General features: G+C 34.7%; 1 protein-coding gene across 1 annotated transcript in view; it reads left to right on the forward strand.

Annotated features, from left to right (window-relative positions):
- Positions 1-17,144, forward strand: part of LOC6050451 (protein disks lost) — a 190,842-nt gene that overhangs the window by 138,322 nt on the left and 35,376 nt on the right. The window contains exon 7 of the mRNA XM_038250137.1: positions 4,393-4,524. Within this exon, the coding sequence (XP_038106065.1) occupies positions 4,393-4,524 (132 nt within the window). The remainder of the gene's footprint in view (positions 1-4,392; positions 4,525-17,144) is intronic.

The raw sequence follows: 17,144 nt of genomic DNA on the forward strand, positions 1-17,144 counted from the left end.
AGCCATTACCATCAAGTGAAAGGAGGAGAGTCCTCTCGAAGGCTCCACCGCCCACTCGTCCAACCTTGGAAAGCCTTGAAAACGGGGGCGGCTTTGGGAGGTCGACAACAACAAGCAGGAAGTACTTTATTTCGTCGTGTTTTTTTTTTCTTTCGATTATATTTTTAGCCTTTGCCGAGCAACAAATGAAAAGTATCAAAACGAGACCTGAACACAAACAGGGGAGAAACACCCATACAAACAAATCGAACCTTATCATTTCGCCAAAATCGAACACGGTTGTAGGTGCGATATAAAGTGAGGATAACAATCTATAATGTTCTAATTGTGAAAGTTCGTCATAACTTTCTAAATTCAATTTCAAGTCAAACTTTTGGCTCCACTTTATTCTCAAAATTATTACAAACCTTTTTAAATTGTTACTCCCGAATCGTTATGAGAAAGGACACCCTTGCCAGTGGTGTCACACCAGTGAGAGACGCAAATGTCCTTTCACACTCTTGCCCTTTGGAAAGCTTGGGGCCCTTAGTGGTGTCACTGGAATTGTTGTTGTTACCTGAATGTGGACAACTTCGCATCGCTTCACAGCTTTTCCACTCCCACGCCCACGCACACACACACACCGATGACGCTTCTCTTTCCCAACCGGGCCGAAATTACTTTCTCCGGATTGTTGATACAAAAGCGGAAGTATTTTCCACCTCGCAATACTGGTGCGGCGGGATTGTGGGGAAATTTTGGAACAGTAATATTTGAAAAAAAGATAAATTTAAAAAAAATAATAAGGGTAACTAGGATGCCCTGAATGTAAAAAAATGCTTGGTTTCTATTCTATTTATTTATTTTTTTGGGTCATTAGCTTTTTTCACCAAAATTGCGATTAAATTACATTGAAAAAGTTATTAATTTAAACTATGGGCAATTCTTTAAAATTTTGAAAATCGATTTTTAACTGTACTTTTAATAAGTTTCTATACATACAAGTCTCCATACAAATTTGGGGACTGCCCGTAGAAAAGGTCTATGAAAACATTAGAAAATATGTAACTCGAGAAGGGATTTTCTCATAGATTTGGTGTCTTACGCAAAGTTGTAAGCTATAATAACGAGTATTCAGAGAAAAATTATGATATTCTTAAAAAACACACCCATATTTAAAACAACTTTTTATTACAAAAACTCGATTTGATCAACTTTACCTCCTTCTATTGTTTAAAAATATGATTCAAAGTGAAACAGGACGCCAATTTTTGGACAAATGCTGTGCAACTTAAAACACTTTCTGAACTCCAAAGATTGCTTGCTATCATCCTATTTAGCGCCTGTTAAAAAAATAGAACTTCGTAATATTGAATGTTTGGCCATGTTGAAATGTTAGTCTTGATTAAAAAAAATGAATACATTGTTTTCGAAAAGATCAGAAATTTTCACGAATGTTTCATTTTTTAACATTGAAAATCGGACCATTAGTTGCTAAGATATCGACATTACAAAATGGTGGGTTGTTTGGGTGAAACTTAGAAAACATCAATTTTCCTGTTTTTAAATCTTTGCATGGCAATATCTCAGCAACAAAGGGTCGTATCAACAATGTTCATAAAAGCAAAAAATAGAGAATTTTCTTAGCTTTTCAAAAATATTTTTTTCAAGAGTGCACAAGCATGGGCACTAATGTTAAAAAATGAAATACTGCGACTATTTTCAAAAAAGTTACCTAAAAATGGCTGTAACTTGAAAACGGTACACTTAAGCAATATTTCACTAAAATACTTTTTCCTTTTTTTTTATTTTTAAATTAAGCAAATTCGATTTTACATCGAAAAATGAAATTGAAATTTTTTTGCGATCAGCATTTCGATTTAAAAAAAAAATAGTGTTGATTCAAAAAATAATAACTCGGTCAAAGATTTTTGCCCATTCTGAAAATTTCTGAAAAGTTGGCATTTGATGTCCTCTAAAACATATCAGAACGTAAAAAAATTAAAAATAGTGTTTTTGCAAATCATGTTTTAGTGACAAAAAATAAAAATAAAAATCACAGAAAAAAATTTACCTTGTATCATATTTTTTCAGTATAGTCCTTTTCCATACCTACAACTTTGCCGAAAACACCAAATCGATCAAAAAATTTCTTCAAAAGGTAAAGATTTCTGAATTTTTATATATCATTTTTGTATGGAAAGCTGCCAAATTTGTATGGAAAGTTATATGGACAAACTAATGATGCAAAATGGCTTCTTTGGGCATACTAAAGGCACCAAAAAAGTTTCAGCCGGATTGAAAAATACAAAAAATCGAATGACCGATATCTTAGAGAATTGCTCTATTACCTTAAAAAACAGTGCACTTTATGAAAATTCATAAAATTACTTTCCGATTTTGAATTTTATTTTACAAGTATTTTTTTTTGTGAGTATTTTTGAAACTTAAAAAAAAACACATTTGTATTAAAAACATAACTTTGCCATATACAAAACGTTCGTCATACCCTTTAGTTCAAATCTCTGCTTAACCCAACAGAAAAAGTTTGTAAAAATCAAGTTTTATTAATAATAGAATACGTAAAAATTGTAAATTTTTATAAGATTGTCAGCTTTTTCTGAATAGTCCTTTTCATAACCTACAACTTTACTAAAGACACCAAAACGATCAGGAAACGCTTCGCCCCCAAAACCGGCCCTCAAAATCTGGGGCATGTTCTCATTTAATTAAAAAATTTAAGTATAGTCAGCTGAAAGTGACTTGAAATGAATTAACATGCGTTTTGAATCATTTTGGCATGTTAGGGTTTATGTGATAATCTTTTTTTTTTATTTTTGAGAATTTTTGATGTACCGCAAAAAGTATATATTTTTATCCAAGGCCTTTGGATTATCAGACTGTTCTCATAAAAAAAAATGTTCAAAATAATCAAAAAACCCTCTTGAGATTTTTAAATAATTATCAAGAAGATGTCTACTAAGCTTCAGCCTGCAACAATCAGAAAGTTTTTTTTTTGTTTTTTACAAATTAAGATATGAAGGGGTTTTTTTTAAACCGTAAAATCGCACTAACTTCTTGACAAAAAGAGCTAGCGACTTTGATCTTTGGTCAAAATACGCGTTTTTTATGCTCTCCACCAAATTTGTAGAAGAAAAAAATTAGAAAATTTAGGAATACCCTAGTATCGACTAGACAAAAAGACGTAGAATTAGTCCATAGAAAAATAGACCACAGTGCCACCACTGTAAGGTTTGACGGAAAATGTTTTGATTTGTTTGAAGGAAAGAAGTTGGATTAGGTTAGAGAAAATCATAAACAACGGGTTTGTTAAATTTTGATTTAGTTAACCGATCTCTGATGAAACAGTTGTTTTTACAGATTGGTTGTTTATTTTTGAATTTTCAGGACATGGAGTCCAAAATATCTTTCAAAACTTTACCATATTTCCATTCACCAAATTCACCCTTCACCGCGTGCAAAACCCCTTTAGAAGGACAACAGTAATTCGCATGCTGTCGCGGTCCGTCGAAAAATTCAAACAAAATAACAAGAAGAAGTGCAAACACCAACACAACCACGCTATCTGGTGGCGGCGCCGCGCCAATGATTGCAAACAAACAACCCAGCAACAACTACGACTACTACGATTCGCGAGGAGGGTGATGAAATTTTCCTCAAACACTCAATTTCCCGCTGTGTTGTATGTGTGAATGTGTGTGTGTTTTGGGGTGGAAATGGCGTTCACAACATACAAAACAGCAGACAATATCCAACACTACAACACTATATGGGTGAGGGTGAGATAGGTGAGTCACGAGCGAGCATCCTCTGGGTGAGGAAGTGAGTCGATGAGAGAGGAGGTTCAGGAGGTCAGGTGTGTCAGATTTGGGCTCAGTTTCTCGAACCCGGAAGTGAGATAAAGAGAGATGGAGAGAAAGAATTGGAGCGAGATGAAGTACGCTATAATCGATTCCATTTCCTGAAGCAACATCTCACGAGGATACCGATGGGGAGGAGGGAGAGGAAAACAAAGAACTTGGATGAGAGTCAAAGTTTTGTTGTTTTCAATTTCTCTCGTTTATCTTTGTGAGTGCGCTCGTTTAGGAGCAGACTTCCTTCTTGCGTTGTCGTGTCCACAGCCTACTTCCTGTTCGAGCAGGCCCCGCAGTAGCATGCCATGCCATGTCGTCGTACATTCTGCACTCACAGTAGGACAGGACTCCGTTGTTGTTCCGTTCAATGTCGTTCGGGCGATGCTTTATGGGCCTTGTTCACGCCACCATGCCTACTGTTCTGCGATATCTTTCATCCCGTTTTCGCACTCTTTCTCACGCGATCTTTTGTTTTTTTTTTTTTCTTTTCTTTTTGCTCTTTTGGAATTTCTCCACGATGGTGTTGTACCAACAACAGGTCCGCCCGGAATCGACGACGACGATGCGTGTCCTGGCGAAATTTATCGGCTACATCATCTCAAGGCCATTCAACTACGACAGCTACCGGAACAGCACGGTCGACAATCGGCAGATCGAGCTGCGGAATGAGGTAAGTGAGATGCTTGGGAATCTTTTAGTATCATTTTTACAGTATTTTGAAAATAAGCTTTTGACAAAGAGTAGTTTGTGGTTAACAATTTTAGTACCGTCATTTGGGGTGACATTGGGTCAGGGGGGTGAGATTGGCTCATACAAATGTCTGCATTTTTGTATGACCCAATCTCATCCCCTAAACCCAAAGTCACCCCTGATGACGGTATTATTGTATTTTTGTATTTAATTTAATTGTGTTTTTCGTTTTGATTTCAAATAACCTTACTATATTCTTACAAAAAAAAATCAAATCAAATTATTCGCTCTACAGCATTGCCTTGGCGTTCTCGATTGCGAGATTCCTACTCGAAACTAGGTGTCCGAAGGCTTGATTGTTGAGGCAATTGCAATCCTCTTTTTACACCTTAGTTTCCATCCACCCCGGGATTCGAACTGACGACCTTTGGATTGTGAGTCCAACTGCCTACAAGCGACTCCACCAGGACAGAACCCAGGGAGACGACTCGTACACCTGGACTGAGCTAACGACCTAACCCTTTTTAGGTTAGTCCGGGGCCAACATTTACTTCCCTTCCGGCGGAAGGCGTGATCAGACAAATCTCGTCTCAAAATTTGCCACCGGGACCTTCTGGGGTCGAACCCAGGCCGACTGGGTGAGGGGCAATCACGCTTACCCCTACACAATATTCTTACAAGTTTATTGCAAAAGAAACAATAAATGAAGCCAATTTTTAATTATTTTTCAGCTGGTTATACAAGGTTCAGGCACTTGTTTCCTTTTCTAGTAGTGTTTAAAAAAATAATTTATTGGAAATTATTGTTTTGAATTCCGTGGTGACTTTGACAGTCGTAGTTTTTCTTGTTATAATCGCATTTAAATTTTACAAATTTAATTGTTTACATCAAACGAACCATTACCAAGTGTGCTGGTCTATTTTTGAATTATTAGGCCAATGAAACTTTAAAATTACTTTACATCATATTTAAAATTGTTATTATAAGTACTTTTAATTTTATATAGTATTTTTTTGTGTTTATCAAATAATCAATCAAGAATTAAGCATCAATTTTAATTAAATGAAAAACTTTTGGGAAAGTGATTATTCCGTGTTAAAAAAAATGGATGCATGTTCAAATTATTTTTCTTTGAGAGGGTTGCTTTTTATGAACTCAGCCTACATTTTATGTGTAATTCACTTAAATTCCAGATTAAATTTTCAAAATAACATATGAGTTATGGGTTTCCTTTGCATATAGGACCTTTTGAAAATTGAATCCTGAATTCATTATACTCTGCACATTCAGTTTTTTCTACCCAATTCGGTTAAGTTTACCGAATTTTCAACCGCTGAACAGTTCGGTAAACTGAAAATTATCGAATTCGGTAAAAACATACCGAAATTCGGTAATTAAGTTCATTATTGGTCATCATTCAACCGAAATTCTTTAAAAAATTTATCATTTTGACAGATGGTTTACCGATCCAAACTTCACCGATTTTTCAACTACCAAAAAACACTGGTTCTTATGAATTTCATACAAAAAATCGTAATTAAAAAAAACAGTTTTAGAAATCACTCCAGAATAAAGTACAAAACAAATTGTCTTTCCGTTTATTTAGGCACTTTTTTTGTGCCACGTAAGGTCTTATCGCGAAATAACAATAAATCAAAAATGCTTCACCCTAACCCGAAGTAGGTAATTTTTTTTTTCAAATTTTGAACATGTTTTCAACTATCAAAAGGTGATCAAAAGTTTCAAAATTATACAAAAAGAATCAAATTTATGTGTTTTATTTGAAATAATTTATGATAGATTTATTCTAACTAGTTTTCTTTCTATTGAAAATGTTTTGCAAATGTTTTTTTTTTTAATTTGTCGAGAAATAAGGAAAGAAAAAAAAGGTATTGCCTCGAAATATGAGTAATTATTCCAAAACTTAATGATTTCATTGAATACATCTAAGTTTCAATGTTCTTAAGATATTCATTAATTTAATGAAGTAACGCTATTCAACATGAAATTTAAATTGTAGATAAGGTTTTAAAGAATTTGATCTTTTTCAATTTTTGAAATTGCAAACAATCTGAACGATATAGAATTTAGAGAAGAATTAAATTCTAATCCTGAAGATTTGAAGATTTTAGCAAACAACAATCGCTCGATTCTTCCCAAGTTTGCAAAATCCGTCTGTCTGGTGCATCCTCAAGAACCTGGGACAGACAGGAAACAACCCTTTCCATCACAATTGCTGCTTGCGGCAACCCACCCCACTCTAGTCTCACACGCCTCCTCGATTTGAACCCAGTTGGCTAGACCAGATACCAACCCCCAGCCCAGTCAGTCGGTCCCAGCATCAACACAAAGAGATTACGGTGCAACAGAAACGTAAACGAAATTTACCTCCCAAATCCCCCTCCCTCCCATTTGACTGAAATCCTTGAACCAATACAGATTCAAGCTGACACTCACACAAGTTCATTTCCTGGTTGAGGCTGAATCACCGCGTTTTCCTTTTTTTTTCTTGTTTGTCGTCCCTCAACTGGGGGAACGGACCCCTCGACGGCAGCTTCCCCCGAAACAAGGTGGCGGCGTGCAAATGTCGAGGGCAAATAATAATAATGCAATTTCGCCGCACCTCCAAACCAGACCATGGTCCTTGGAGGGAGTCCTGATTGCTGCACAAAGAGAGTGAGAGAGTGAGAGGAGATGAGCCTATTTACTCTTCTTTCTCTGCTCTCTATTTCGGAGCAAGTGGAAATCCTTGGCTCAAAATTGAAAAAGGACACTCACCAATACTTACAAAAGCCAATACTAACGAACCCTTGCTGAGAATGATTCAGGAGACAATGACAATGATGATGACTTTGCTGATGCCGATTAAGTCCCAGACAGTAGTCGAAAAATACGGCGGAACGTGACTTTCGGCGAAACCGCGTGGTCTGTTCCGGATATTGCTTGGTTTTCTTTAATTATCTTGATGTTATCAGATTAAACAAATTCAATTCTTAGCCAATACAAATTTCAATTAAAGTGTGTGCCTTTTAAAATATACATTTAAAAATGTTTTTTCAATCAAATGTTGAAAATAGGGCTTGTTATTATATTTTTTTACTCTTTTTATGCATTTTAAATCAAATGAAGGCTTTTAAATCCATTTCAAATTAAAAAAAAAATCAAAATTTACAAAGTTTAAATTTCAGGATAATTGTTACGTTTTTGAAAAACGTGCCATGCAATTTGAACACTTTGTTCTTGGTTCCGATTTTCATGAACGCTTTTTCACAATTTTGGGAACTTTTTTTCTCCGTGTAGTGGGCATATTAAAAAAAGGTGACCCAATAAACAATATTATTTTTTTTTACTTTTCAGGCTGCTTTTGAAACCACCTTTAGTCAGAGATATTTAAAAACACCAAAAAAAGGACTTTAAAAAATACATTTTCTATTTTTTAAATACTTCAAACATTTAGGACCCACATTATTAGCATTAAATACCGACATTTGTATTGTAAATTTTGAAGTATGATTGATAAAATCATCCGCACATTTATAAGGTTTGGTTTAAATTTCAATCCTTCATGCAAATTGATTTCAAAATATTGATAAATAAAATCAAAATTATAAGAGTATATTGTGAGTCAAACTAAAACTATCTATATATCTGGACTTGTGTTCCCAGAAAACGTTTTTTTTAAATTATTTTTTTTTTGGTTTAGCATAATTGAAAATCTTGCAAAATAATATCCTGTTCAATTCTCGTGCAATTCATAAAGCACCCTCTCAATGCTTCTTAACCCCATTAGCACCTCGAACCGGCAGCAGCAACAACTTCACCAATACAACCACTCAACCCACATTTTGCAAAACCCTTTTCCGGCGACATTTTCCAAGTTTTCCAACCACACGAACAAAGGAAGGCCACCTCTCTCTGGCGAGAGAGAATTCTCTCGCTTTTCCTCTTCCTCTACTCGCGCGCACTCACTATTCCACCATCCTCTCTCCCTCTCATCAACCTTGACGGAACAGAGACCGAGCAGAGCTTTCCTGTCATTTTTGTCCGGTGTCGTGGTCGGCTTGCCGCCGCCGCCGCTGAGTGGCGCTTGTTGCGCATAATCGAAATTCAATATTTATGTGAAAAGCTTTCCCATTCCACTTCCTCATTACCCGGGTCGAGCCTCCCCGGAAAAGCTAACAGGGGGTGTCCTCATCCCATTATTGAGAGTGGTGGGGCACTCATCTGCTCTCGAGCACTCAGCCACTCAGTGGGCGTTTGTTTGCAAGTGTGTATGTGTTTGTTGGGAAAGTTTGAAATCACCGGGAAAATGCAACTGACAACAGAGAGAGTGCTCTCTTGTCGTTTGTGATTGTGAGTTGAATTTTCCCGGCTTGGGTGACGATTGTTTGTCAGAGGATTTCATGTGAGTGTGTGTCTGTTTATGTATCTTCTGTGACGATATATATATATTGATAAATTACCCTCTCATGTCTGGTGATCGGATGCTGCCAGAGCCAGACATCGTTCAATATTACTTTGTTATGCTGTCCTGATAAATACAATACATTTTTGTTTTTAATTTTAACGGGCTGGTACAAATTTTATTTAAAGTTTTTGTCACCCCCGTCAAAATTGGTCCGGAAAATGTTTCTTCAATAAACTTTTAAACAATCAATATAAATTTAAATGCAGTTAGCTGAAATCAATATGTAATGCATTCCCCTGCGTTTGGAATAATTTTTGGGTTGATTTCAAATCCTTAGTATTTTTTGAAAATTTTCGATGTTTAGTATCGCAAAAAGATTCTTTTTGCTTAAATTTTTGTTTCACATCTTACATTTTTTGAAAACAAATCCTTTTAAGAAAAAAAAATTGATTAAATTTACTAAACACAGAAAAAAAGTTGAATATTGCAAGGTAGAAAATTTGTAAAATATTCGACTCGAAATCTGTCATCATTCCCTGATTCTGTGTAGTAAAATTAGTTCCTACTTACAAAAGTACTGCGATTTTATGATTGATTGAAGTTTTTTAAAACATTCGGGAAAATGTATGCATTTCCAGAGTGTTTTTTTAATAGGTCCTATAAACATATGAAAAACAACACAAAAAAAATTAAGATGATTTTGTGTCAAAAAAATTGTGTAAAATTACAACAAGAATTGATGAATATCTTTCAGTTTCTGGTGAATATTCTTCATCAGGTTCACAGGTTTACACATTGTTATGGAATATTACTCAAAAAAGAAGTAATATTCAACCAACGAAAATTTGGAGCGGCCGTGGCTGACTGGTTACGGTGTTCACTTTCTAAGCGAATGGTCCTGGGTTCGATTCTCATCTGCTCCCAACGAGAAAGTATAGGAAATATTAATCTTGAAAACACTGAACATGAACGAAAAATCAAAGTCGCCCGAGTCGGGGTTCGATCCCCCATCCTTTGGATTGGTAAGCAAAAATGCTAACCACTTGGCCATCACGGTTTGGTGAGCGACGCCTGGAATTAGGAATACTGTTACTATCAAACTATATACGCGCTGGGTCCTTGTCCATTTGACAAGGGTTCGGAAGTTCTAAATAACGTTTGAACCCGATTGGTGCAAACGTTCTTCAGGGCGGGGTTTGTCGATAAAAGCTGAGGAATAGCGTGGTTCACGTTTCTATGAAAAAGACAAAAGTTGTTATTTTGTCTTGCATCAACCGGAATTTCGTTCTTTTATGTCCCCAGAAGCACTCCTGAAAATTTGAGCCCATTTGGTAAGGTCTAGGAGCTCCAGTTTTAATTTGAAATTTATATGGGATTTTGATTTATTTTCCATGGGAAACTATCTTTTTTTACATTGTATTAGGATTTTTTTTTTATAGATCGATGAAATGACTTGATTCTTATAGTAGGAGATAGGTTTTGAACTGGGGAACAACTTTGTAGAACATACCAACAAGCTAGGAAGTGACCCTTTAAAGATACAGATACTTTTAGATGGTGGCTTTTGAAGGGGGGCCAGCCACCATCTAAAAGTATCTGTATCTTTAAAGGGTCACTTCCTAGCTTGTTGGTATGTTCTACAAAGTTGTTCCCCAGTTCAAAACCTATCTCCTACTATAAGAATCAAGTCATTTCATCGATCTATAAAAAAAAAATCCTAATACAATGTAAAAAAAGATAGTTTCCCATGGAAAATAAATCAAAATCCCATATAAATTTCAAATTAAAACTGGAGCTCCTAGACCTTACCAAATGGGCTCAAATTTTCAGGAGTGCTTCTGGGGACATAAAAGAACGAAATTCCGGTTGATGCAAGACAAAATAACAACTTTTGTCTTTTTCATAGAAACGTGAACCACGCTACTGAGGAACCTCGCGCTCGGCTAGCCAGCGTAGAAATGGGTCACCGAAGCTCGGCAGAGCTAACACCTTCCAAATGCCTATGCGAGTTATTTGTATGTATAGAATGAAGATCTAAAAATACATGGAAACAACTCAATTTGTAAGAAGCGACCGCGTGGTCCCGTTTGGTTGGTTGCACACACACACACACATATTCAACCAACTAAAATTTCAACCTTCCAAAAATTAAACTTTATTCTGTGAATAGCTGAAAGGACCTTTTAAAAAAAACTCTGGATTTAAACTAATAAATTACTAATTTTTTCAACTGTCATAGATAGTCGATTCTGAAAAAAATTACCAATGAAACTTTGTCCATCATCCTTTGTTTTATTCTTCGTACAAGTCTCTATACAAATTTGTGGACTGTCCAAAGAAAATTGCAATGTAAACATTTGACAATTTGTATCTCAAGAAGGGATTTTTCGATTAATTTGTTGTCTTCGGCAAAGTTGTAGGTTATGATTAGAACTATATGCACAAAAAAAAAACAATTTCCATAATCGTGAATTGTGTTCATGAATGCTAGAACCACGAATGAATTTATTCATGAGTATGGTGCATTTGCACCATGAACGTGAATAAACTCCTTCGAGGTTCTCACATTCATGAACACAATTTACGATTTCAGGAATTGATTTTTTCCGTGTGTATGTATGTATGATCTTCATACCCGCAGACAACTTGTAGGTTAGAACTATTCAGAAAAAATAGTGACAACCGTAAACAAAATCCATAACTTTTTATCACAAAAACTCGAACTGCCTTTTTAATTTTTTTTTTGTTGTTGTATGTTTTCGTAGATAAAAGTGCAAAATTTTCAGGTACAGGCTAACGTCATGATTCAAAATCCGGTCACTTACAGTATGTAAAAAAAGTATTTACACCCCTTGGGCACTATGCACATTTTGTGATGAAACATGTAAAAAATTTAAAGTTTGACAGGAACCTAGTACTACGTTTTGTTCAGAAACTCATGCCAAACATTTTGCTACAAAAAACTCATGAAAAGATGATTTCTATAAAAAGTTATATAACAAATACTATTACGAAAATAAAAAGGTGCAAAAAAGTTTGTACACCTTTCGAAAAATTAACATAAATAATGTTATTTGTTGACAAATCACCATAAATCCAGTCTCCCAACTCCAAATAGGCATCCTTGACTGATTAAAAGAATTTGGATTGAATATAAAGTTTACTAACTACTTAGTATAAAAGTTTATATAACTCTGGAAATTCTATATAAAACTTATCTAAACTTAATTTTGCAAACTTTTAATTCAACTAAATGTCAATATATTACCATATAATTGCTAAATAAACATTTTGGAGTGGGTATAACACCGTTTTGGGGGTATTAGTATCGATAGAATAGATTTTTCGTTGGAATTTCGTACCAACCCAGAATTACGTCGTAGGAAAATCCGCCGGCATCCGAACCGGTCCACGATTCACAAGTCAACCTATGTGGAATCGGAAAGGGCATAAAATTTCCGATCTTTTGATTCCCATACATCCAGGTTTTCTATAAAACCCACGTTTTTAAATACCTAAGCAAAAACGTTATTATGGTTTCGTTTGAGCAACCTGCCAAAAATGTATGGAATTTCGTAATTTTTGTTCTCGTGGATCAAACTTACTTTTTGCCCAGGTATTTAAAAACGTAGGTTTTAAAGAAAACCTAGATGTTTGGGTATCAAAAGATCGGAAATTTTATGCCCTTTCCGATTCCACATAGGTTGACTTGTGAATCGTGGACCGGTTCGGATGCCGGCGGATTTTCCTACGACGTAATTCTGGGTTGGTACGAAATTCCAACGAAAAATCTATTCTATCGATACTAATACCCCCAAAACGGTGTTATACCCACTCCAAAATGTTTATTTAGCAATTATATGGTAATATATTGACATTTAGTTGAATTAAAAGTTTGCAAAATTAAGTTTCGATAAGTTTTATATAAAATTTCCAGAGTTATATAAACTTTTATACTAAGTAGTAAGTAAACTTTATATTCAATCCAAATTCTTTTTTTAATCAGTCAAGGATGCCTATTTGGAGTTGCGAGACTGGATTTATGGTGAGTTGTCAACAAATAACATTATTTATGTTAATTTTTTGAAAGGTGTACATACTTTTTTTGCGCCTTTTTTATTTTCGTAATAGTATTTGTTATATAACTTTTTATAGAAATCATCTTTTCATGAGCTTTTTGTAGCAAAATGTTTGGCATGAGTTTTTGAACAAAACGTAGTACTAGGTTCCTGTCAAACTTTAAATTTTTTACATGTTTCATCACAAAATGTGCACAGTGCCCAAGGGGTGTAAATACTTTTTTTACATACTGTAGTAGCATATCATTTTTGTTATAACTGACAAAAAAACAAATAATAAGTTGGAAATGAAGAAATATCATCAGGATGTAGTATTTACAGTCGGTTTTAAGAGAATGCATGCAAAATATGTTTTTTCTAACAATTTTTCATCAGAATTTGAAAATAAAAATGACTTTTGTGTTTCGAATCCCGGACACTGATAAAAGCTGATTCGAAATCCGCACATTTTTGCTTCAAATTCCGGACACTCGTTTTTGCTTATGATTCGCACAAATTTGTAATGAAATTTTAGTGAATGGCATTCTTTAGGTCTCAAATAAGCTGTTACATCAAAACATTTGGTATTTTGCATACAATTTTGCTAGAACTTAAGAAAATATGAACCATAATTTTCTGCTTTGCCTTTTCGGTGCTCCGGACGCCTATGAAATATTTCAGTGAAATGTTTCACTTTTTTGGTAAGCTCATATTTTTATTTTATTTTATTATAATTAAATAATGGCATCATTAGTGCGCTGACCACGGGGACGCGCTGTCTTGTTTTTGCATTCTTATTTTCAATTCTTTTGTGTAGCTGTTTGTGTGCATGGGGTGATTGGTTATTATAATTGAATAATGACATCATAAGTGCAGTGCTTCTGGGAACGCGCAGTCCTGTTTTTTTCGCGATAATTTTCGTCGTAAATGATCGTAAAAATTTTATTCCAACTGGCAGTTATAGTATTAACTCATCAAACTATCGATTTTATGAAGAGTAAAGCGTCATTTATTTACTATTTTTGAAATTTGCTCGCGTTATCTAAATTGTAAAAGCAGTAAAATATACCAATATACCAAGCCCATAGCAATACTGCTAAGCTGGCACGCGTTCGATAAAAAATTTTTTTTAAATAATCAATTATCTATCTTTCCGCAGCCGGCTGCCTAAGATTTAAAATTTTCAACCGATTAATAAAATGCTCATGGTCACATCACTGCCACTCGTGAATCCTGACCTCATACCCATCTACTAACCCCCTCAAAACTCATGTGATACTTTGTCGGAGATGCAGTCGATTGGGCGGTCTCTATCACTCAAATATCGGACTAACATTCCCATCCACTTCCCCGTGACCCTACCACTGGTCGTGGCCGGCGCCGGTATTGATCAGCACGATAGGGGCCTTTGAGAAGTTGCGAAGCGAGGAAACAAGGGGTTTCCAGCATCGTGTCAGACTGGTCACTAATCCGGAATTACTTGGAATTTTAGCAGGTAATTCTGTAATTCCGGATTTACTGAGTAATTCCAGAGTAATCCTGGTAATTCCTAATAATCCCAGTAATTCTGGTAATTCCATGATTCTTGTTTGTGAAAACATAATTCAGAAAATAATAAAATATTGAAAAATAACTGTTAAAAAGATAATTTCGATAAACCTTTTATGATTATATTTATTGCCTATTAATTTTCATGTAAGAATCCAAAGTTATAGCCAGTACGGAATCATTCGGATTTTGAGTAAGTAATTCTGTAATTCCAGAATTACTCCGAAATTCTGCAGTAATTCCTGTAATTCTGGAATTACCTAGTAATTCCCTAGTAATTCGAGTAATTCCATAGTTACACAGTAATTTGGTATTTCCCATCAATTCAAGTAAATCGGCAGAATGCATTTTGCTTTTCCTTGATGCCTTTTATGGTTGTAAGAAGTACAGAGCGGATTCGGATTGTCCGCAAATTTGGATGCGCTCTAATTCAAATGTCAAAATCAGTTGTCAAACTGATGTTGATATTTATCCCATTATTCGACGATTTCCAAGTAGGGCGTCCAAGTTTCCCGGAAAACGGAAAAATATATTATTTATTCCAGGGAAATTTTTGAAAACGTCATAAAATCTATATTTTCTTTATATTTGTTATGTTTTTAAAATAATACTTTTAGCTCAATACTATTAATAGGATAGCACTTTTAGATAGTTTCAAAGATTTTTTTGTTCTTTGTTGTGCTTTGAATTTTAAATGCACTAAAACGTCAAAATCAGTTGTCAAACAGATGTTGATATTTACCCAATTATTCGATGATTTTCAAGCAGGACGCCCAATTTTCCCAGGTTTTGAGTTTCCCGGAAAACGGGAAAATATTTATTTATTCCGGGAAGATTTTGAAAAAGTCATAAAATCTATGGTTTCTTTATATTTGTTATGTTTTTCAAGCTTTAAATTTATAGAATTAGATCAATACTAATAATATCAATCTAAACAAGGATAGCAGTTTTAAGATAGCTTAAACAATTTTTTTCTGTTCTCTGTTGTGCTTAGAATTTTATATGCACCACATTTCTAATTCAAATTAAATAAGTATTTTATAAATATGTATTTTTTAATTATTTCTATATGACATGACTAAAACAGCTTAAACATTGGTTTAAGATGTATAAAAAAACAAAAATGACAACAGATAAAATGGTACCAATTAATGTAAAATTTTAGAAAATTTTAAACATATTAATTGTAATACTAATGTTATTTCCAGGCCAAATTAAGATTTTTGCTTAATTCCGGGAATTCCCCGTACAACATATAAAAATCCCGGCCAAGCACGTGGTTTTGTGCGTTTGACAACTGTCATTCGATCCAATTCCAAAGACTTTTCTCAATATGCTGGAAGCTAGGCAGTAATTCCAAGTTATTTTTTATAAATTTGAGCAGTTCTAAGTGATTTCTAGAAATCCCAAATAATTCTGGGAAATCAAAGTAATTCATGACATATTGCCAGTAATCCTGGTAATTCCATTTAGACTGGTCAGTAATCCTTGATGCTGGAAACCCCTTGCGAGGAAAGATAGCTCCCACTTATCTTCCACGGCTCGTGGATGTAACTTCTGGAGGTCCTGGTCAATAACGGAGTAGCAACTGCGGGTGGGCACCTATGCTTATGCTTATGCTAACTCATATTTTTATTTTATTTTATTGTTTTGACATTGATTACAGTGACCAAACAAATTTGAAATGAAAGTTTATGTTTAAATTCAACAAGTAACACGGTTTTGACATTTTTTATGCGAGCTGGTGTCCGGGTTTCGAAGCGTCTGGAAATTCGAATAATAACGCTATATCTATTTGTTAGGTAAATTTTTCAACGCAATTTTCTTTTTTAATTTTTTTTGAATAGTGTTTAACTTTTTATAAAATATATTCGAAATGCTGAATTTATTTTTGAAGTGCTGAAAAACAAAACATAATTTTGTAACTTGTTAGTAAAACTACTTGGTAATTTCTTAGGTTTACCTATTAAGACTTTATTTTTTTCTATCGAAGATTTTAATGTTAAATGGTAAACTATTGTAGATTTTCTCAACGTTCTTATAAGTTTTTTTTTAATTTAGTTTAGTTTTTTTTTAATCACACAAGATTTTATTTATTTTTTACTTAATCCGGGCCAAATTCATTCAGATGCATGTTCAAATGAAGGTGGGTTTAGAAGGTCTAAACAAAATTTTATTTTTTAAATTTTGTAACCTTTCCTCAGTATGGATGAAAAAATGGTGATTTTTTTAGACAACTTATTTAGTGAATCTCCTGTCCAGCTAAATTAATCCAAAACGTCAACAAATGCCAAACACTCAAACAGGTTCCAAATGAAGCAATAGATAACATGCCACACCAACAGGATGGTGGCCAAGGTGTGGGAAGAGTCCTTTAGTGCCACCTAAAATATGCAGCGAAAAATGTTTCTTCCATTCCGGTAATCCAGTGCTGCCACCAGGAGAGGTGGAGATGCCATCAAAGCGCTGCTGCTGGCTGCTGATGAGATGATGTGCATCAACATCAACCGTGTCTCGTCCTGTGCTGTGCGTGGGTTGCTAAATCTTAGCAGCAGAGAGAGTAATCGGGGAAAGATTGTCCTCGTG

Source organism: Culex quinquefasciatus, chromosome 2 (assembly GCF_015732765.1).
Source record: "Culex quinquefasciatus strain JHB chromosome 2, VPISU_Cqui_1.0_pri_paternal, whole genome shotgun sequence".
In the NCBI taxonomy this organism is placed as follows: Eukaryota; Metazoa; Arthropoda; class Insecta; order Diptera; family Culicidae; genus Culex; species Culex quinquefasciatus.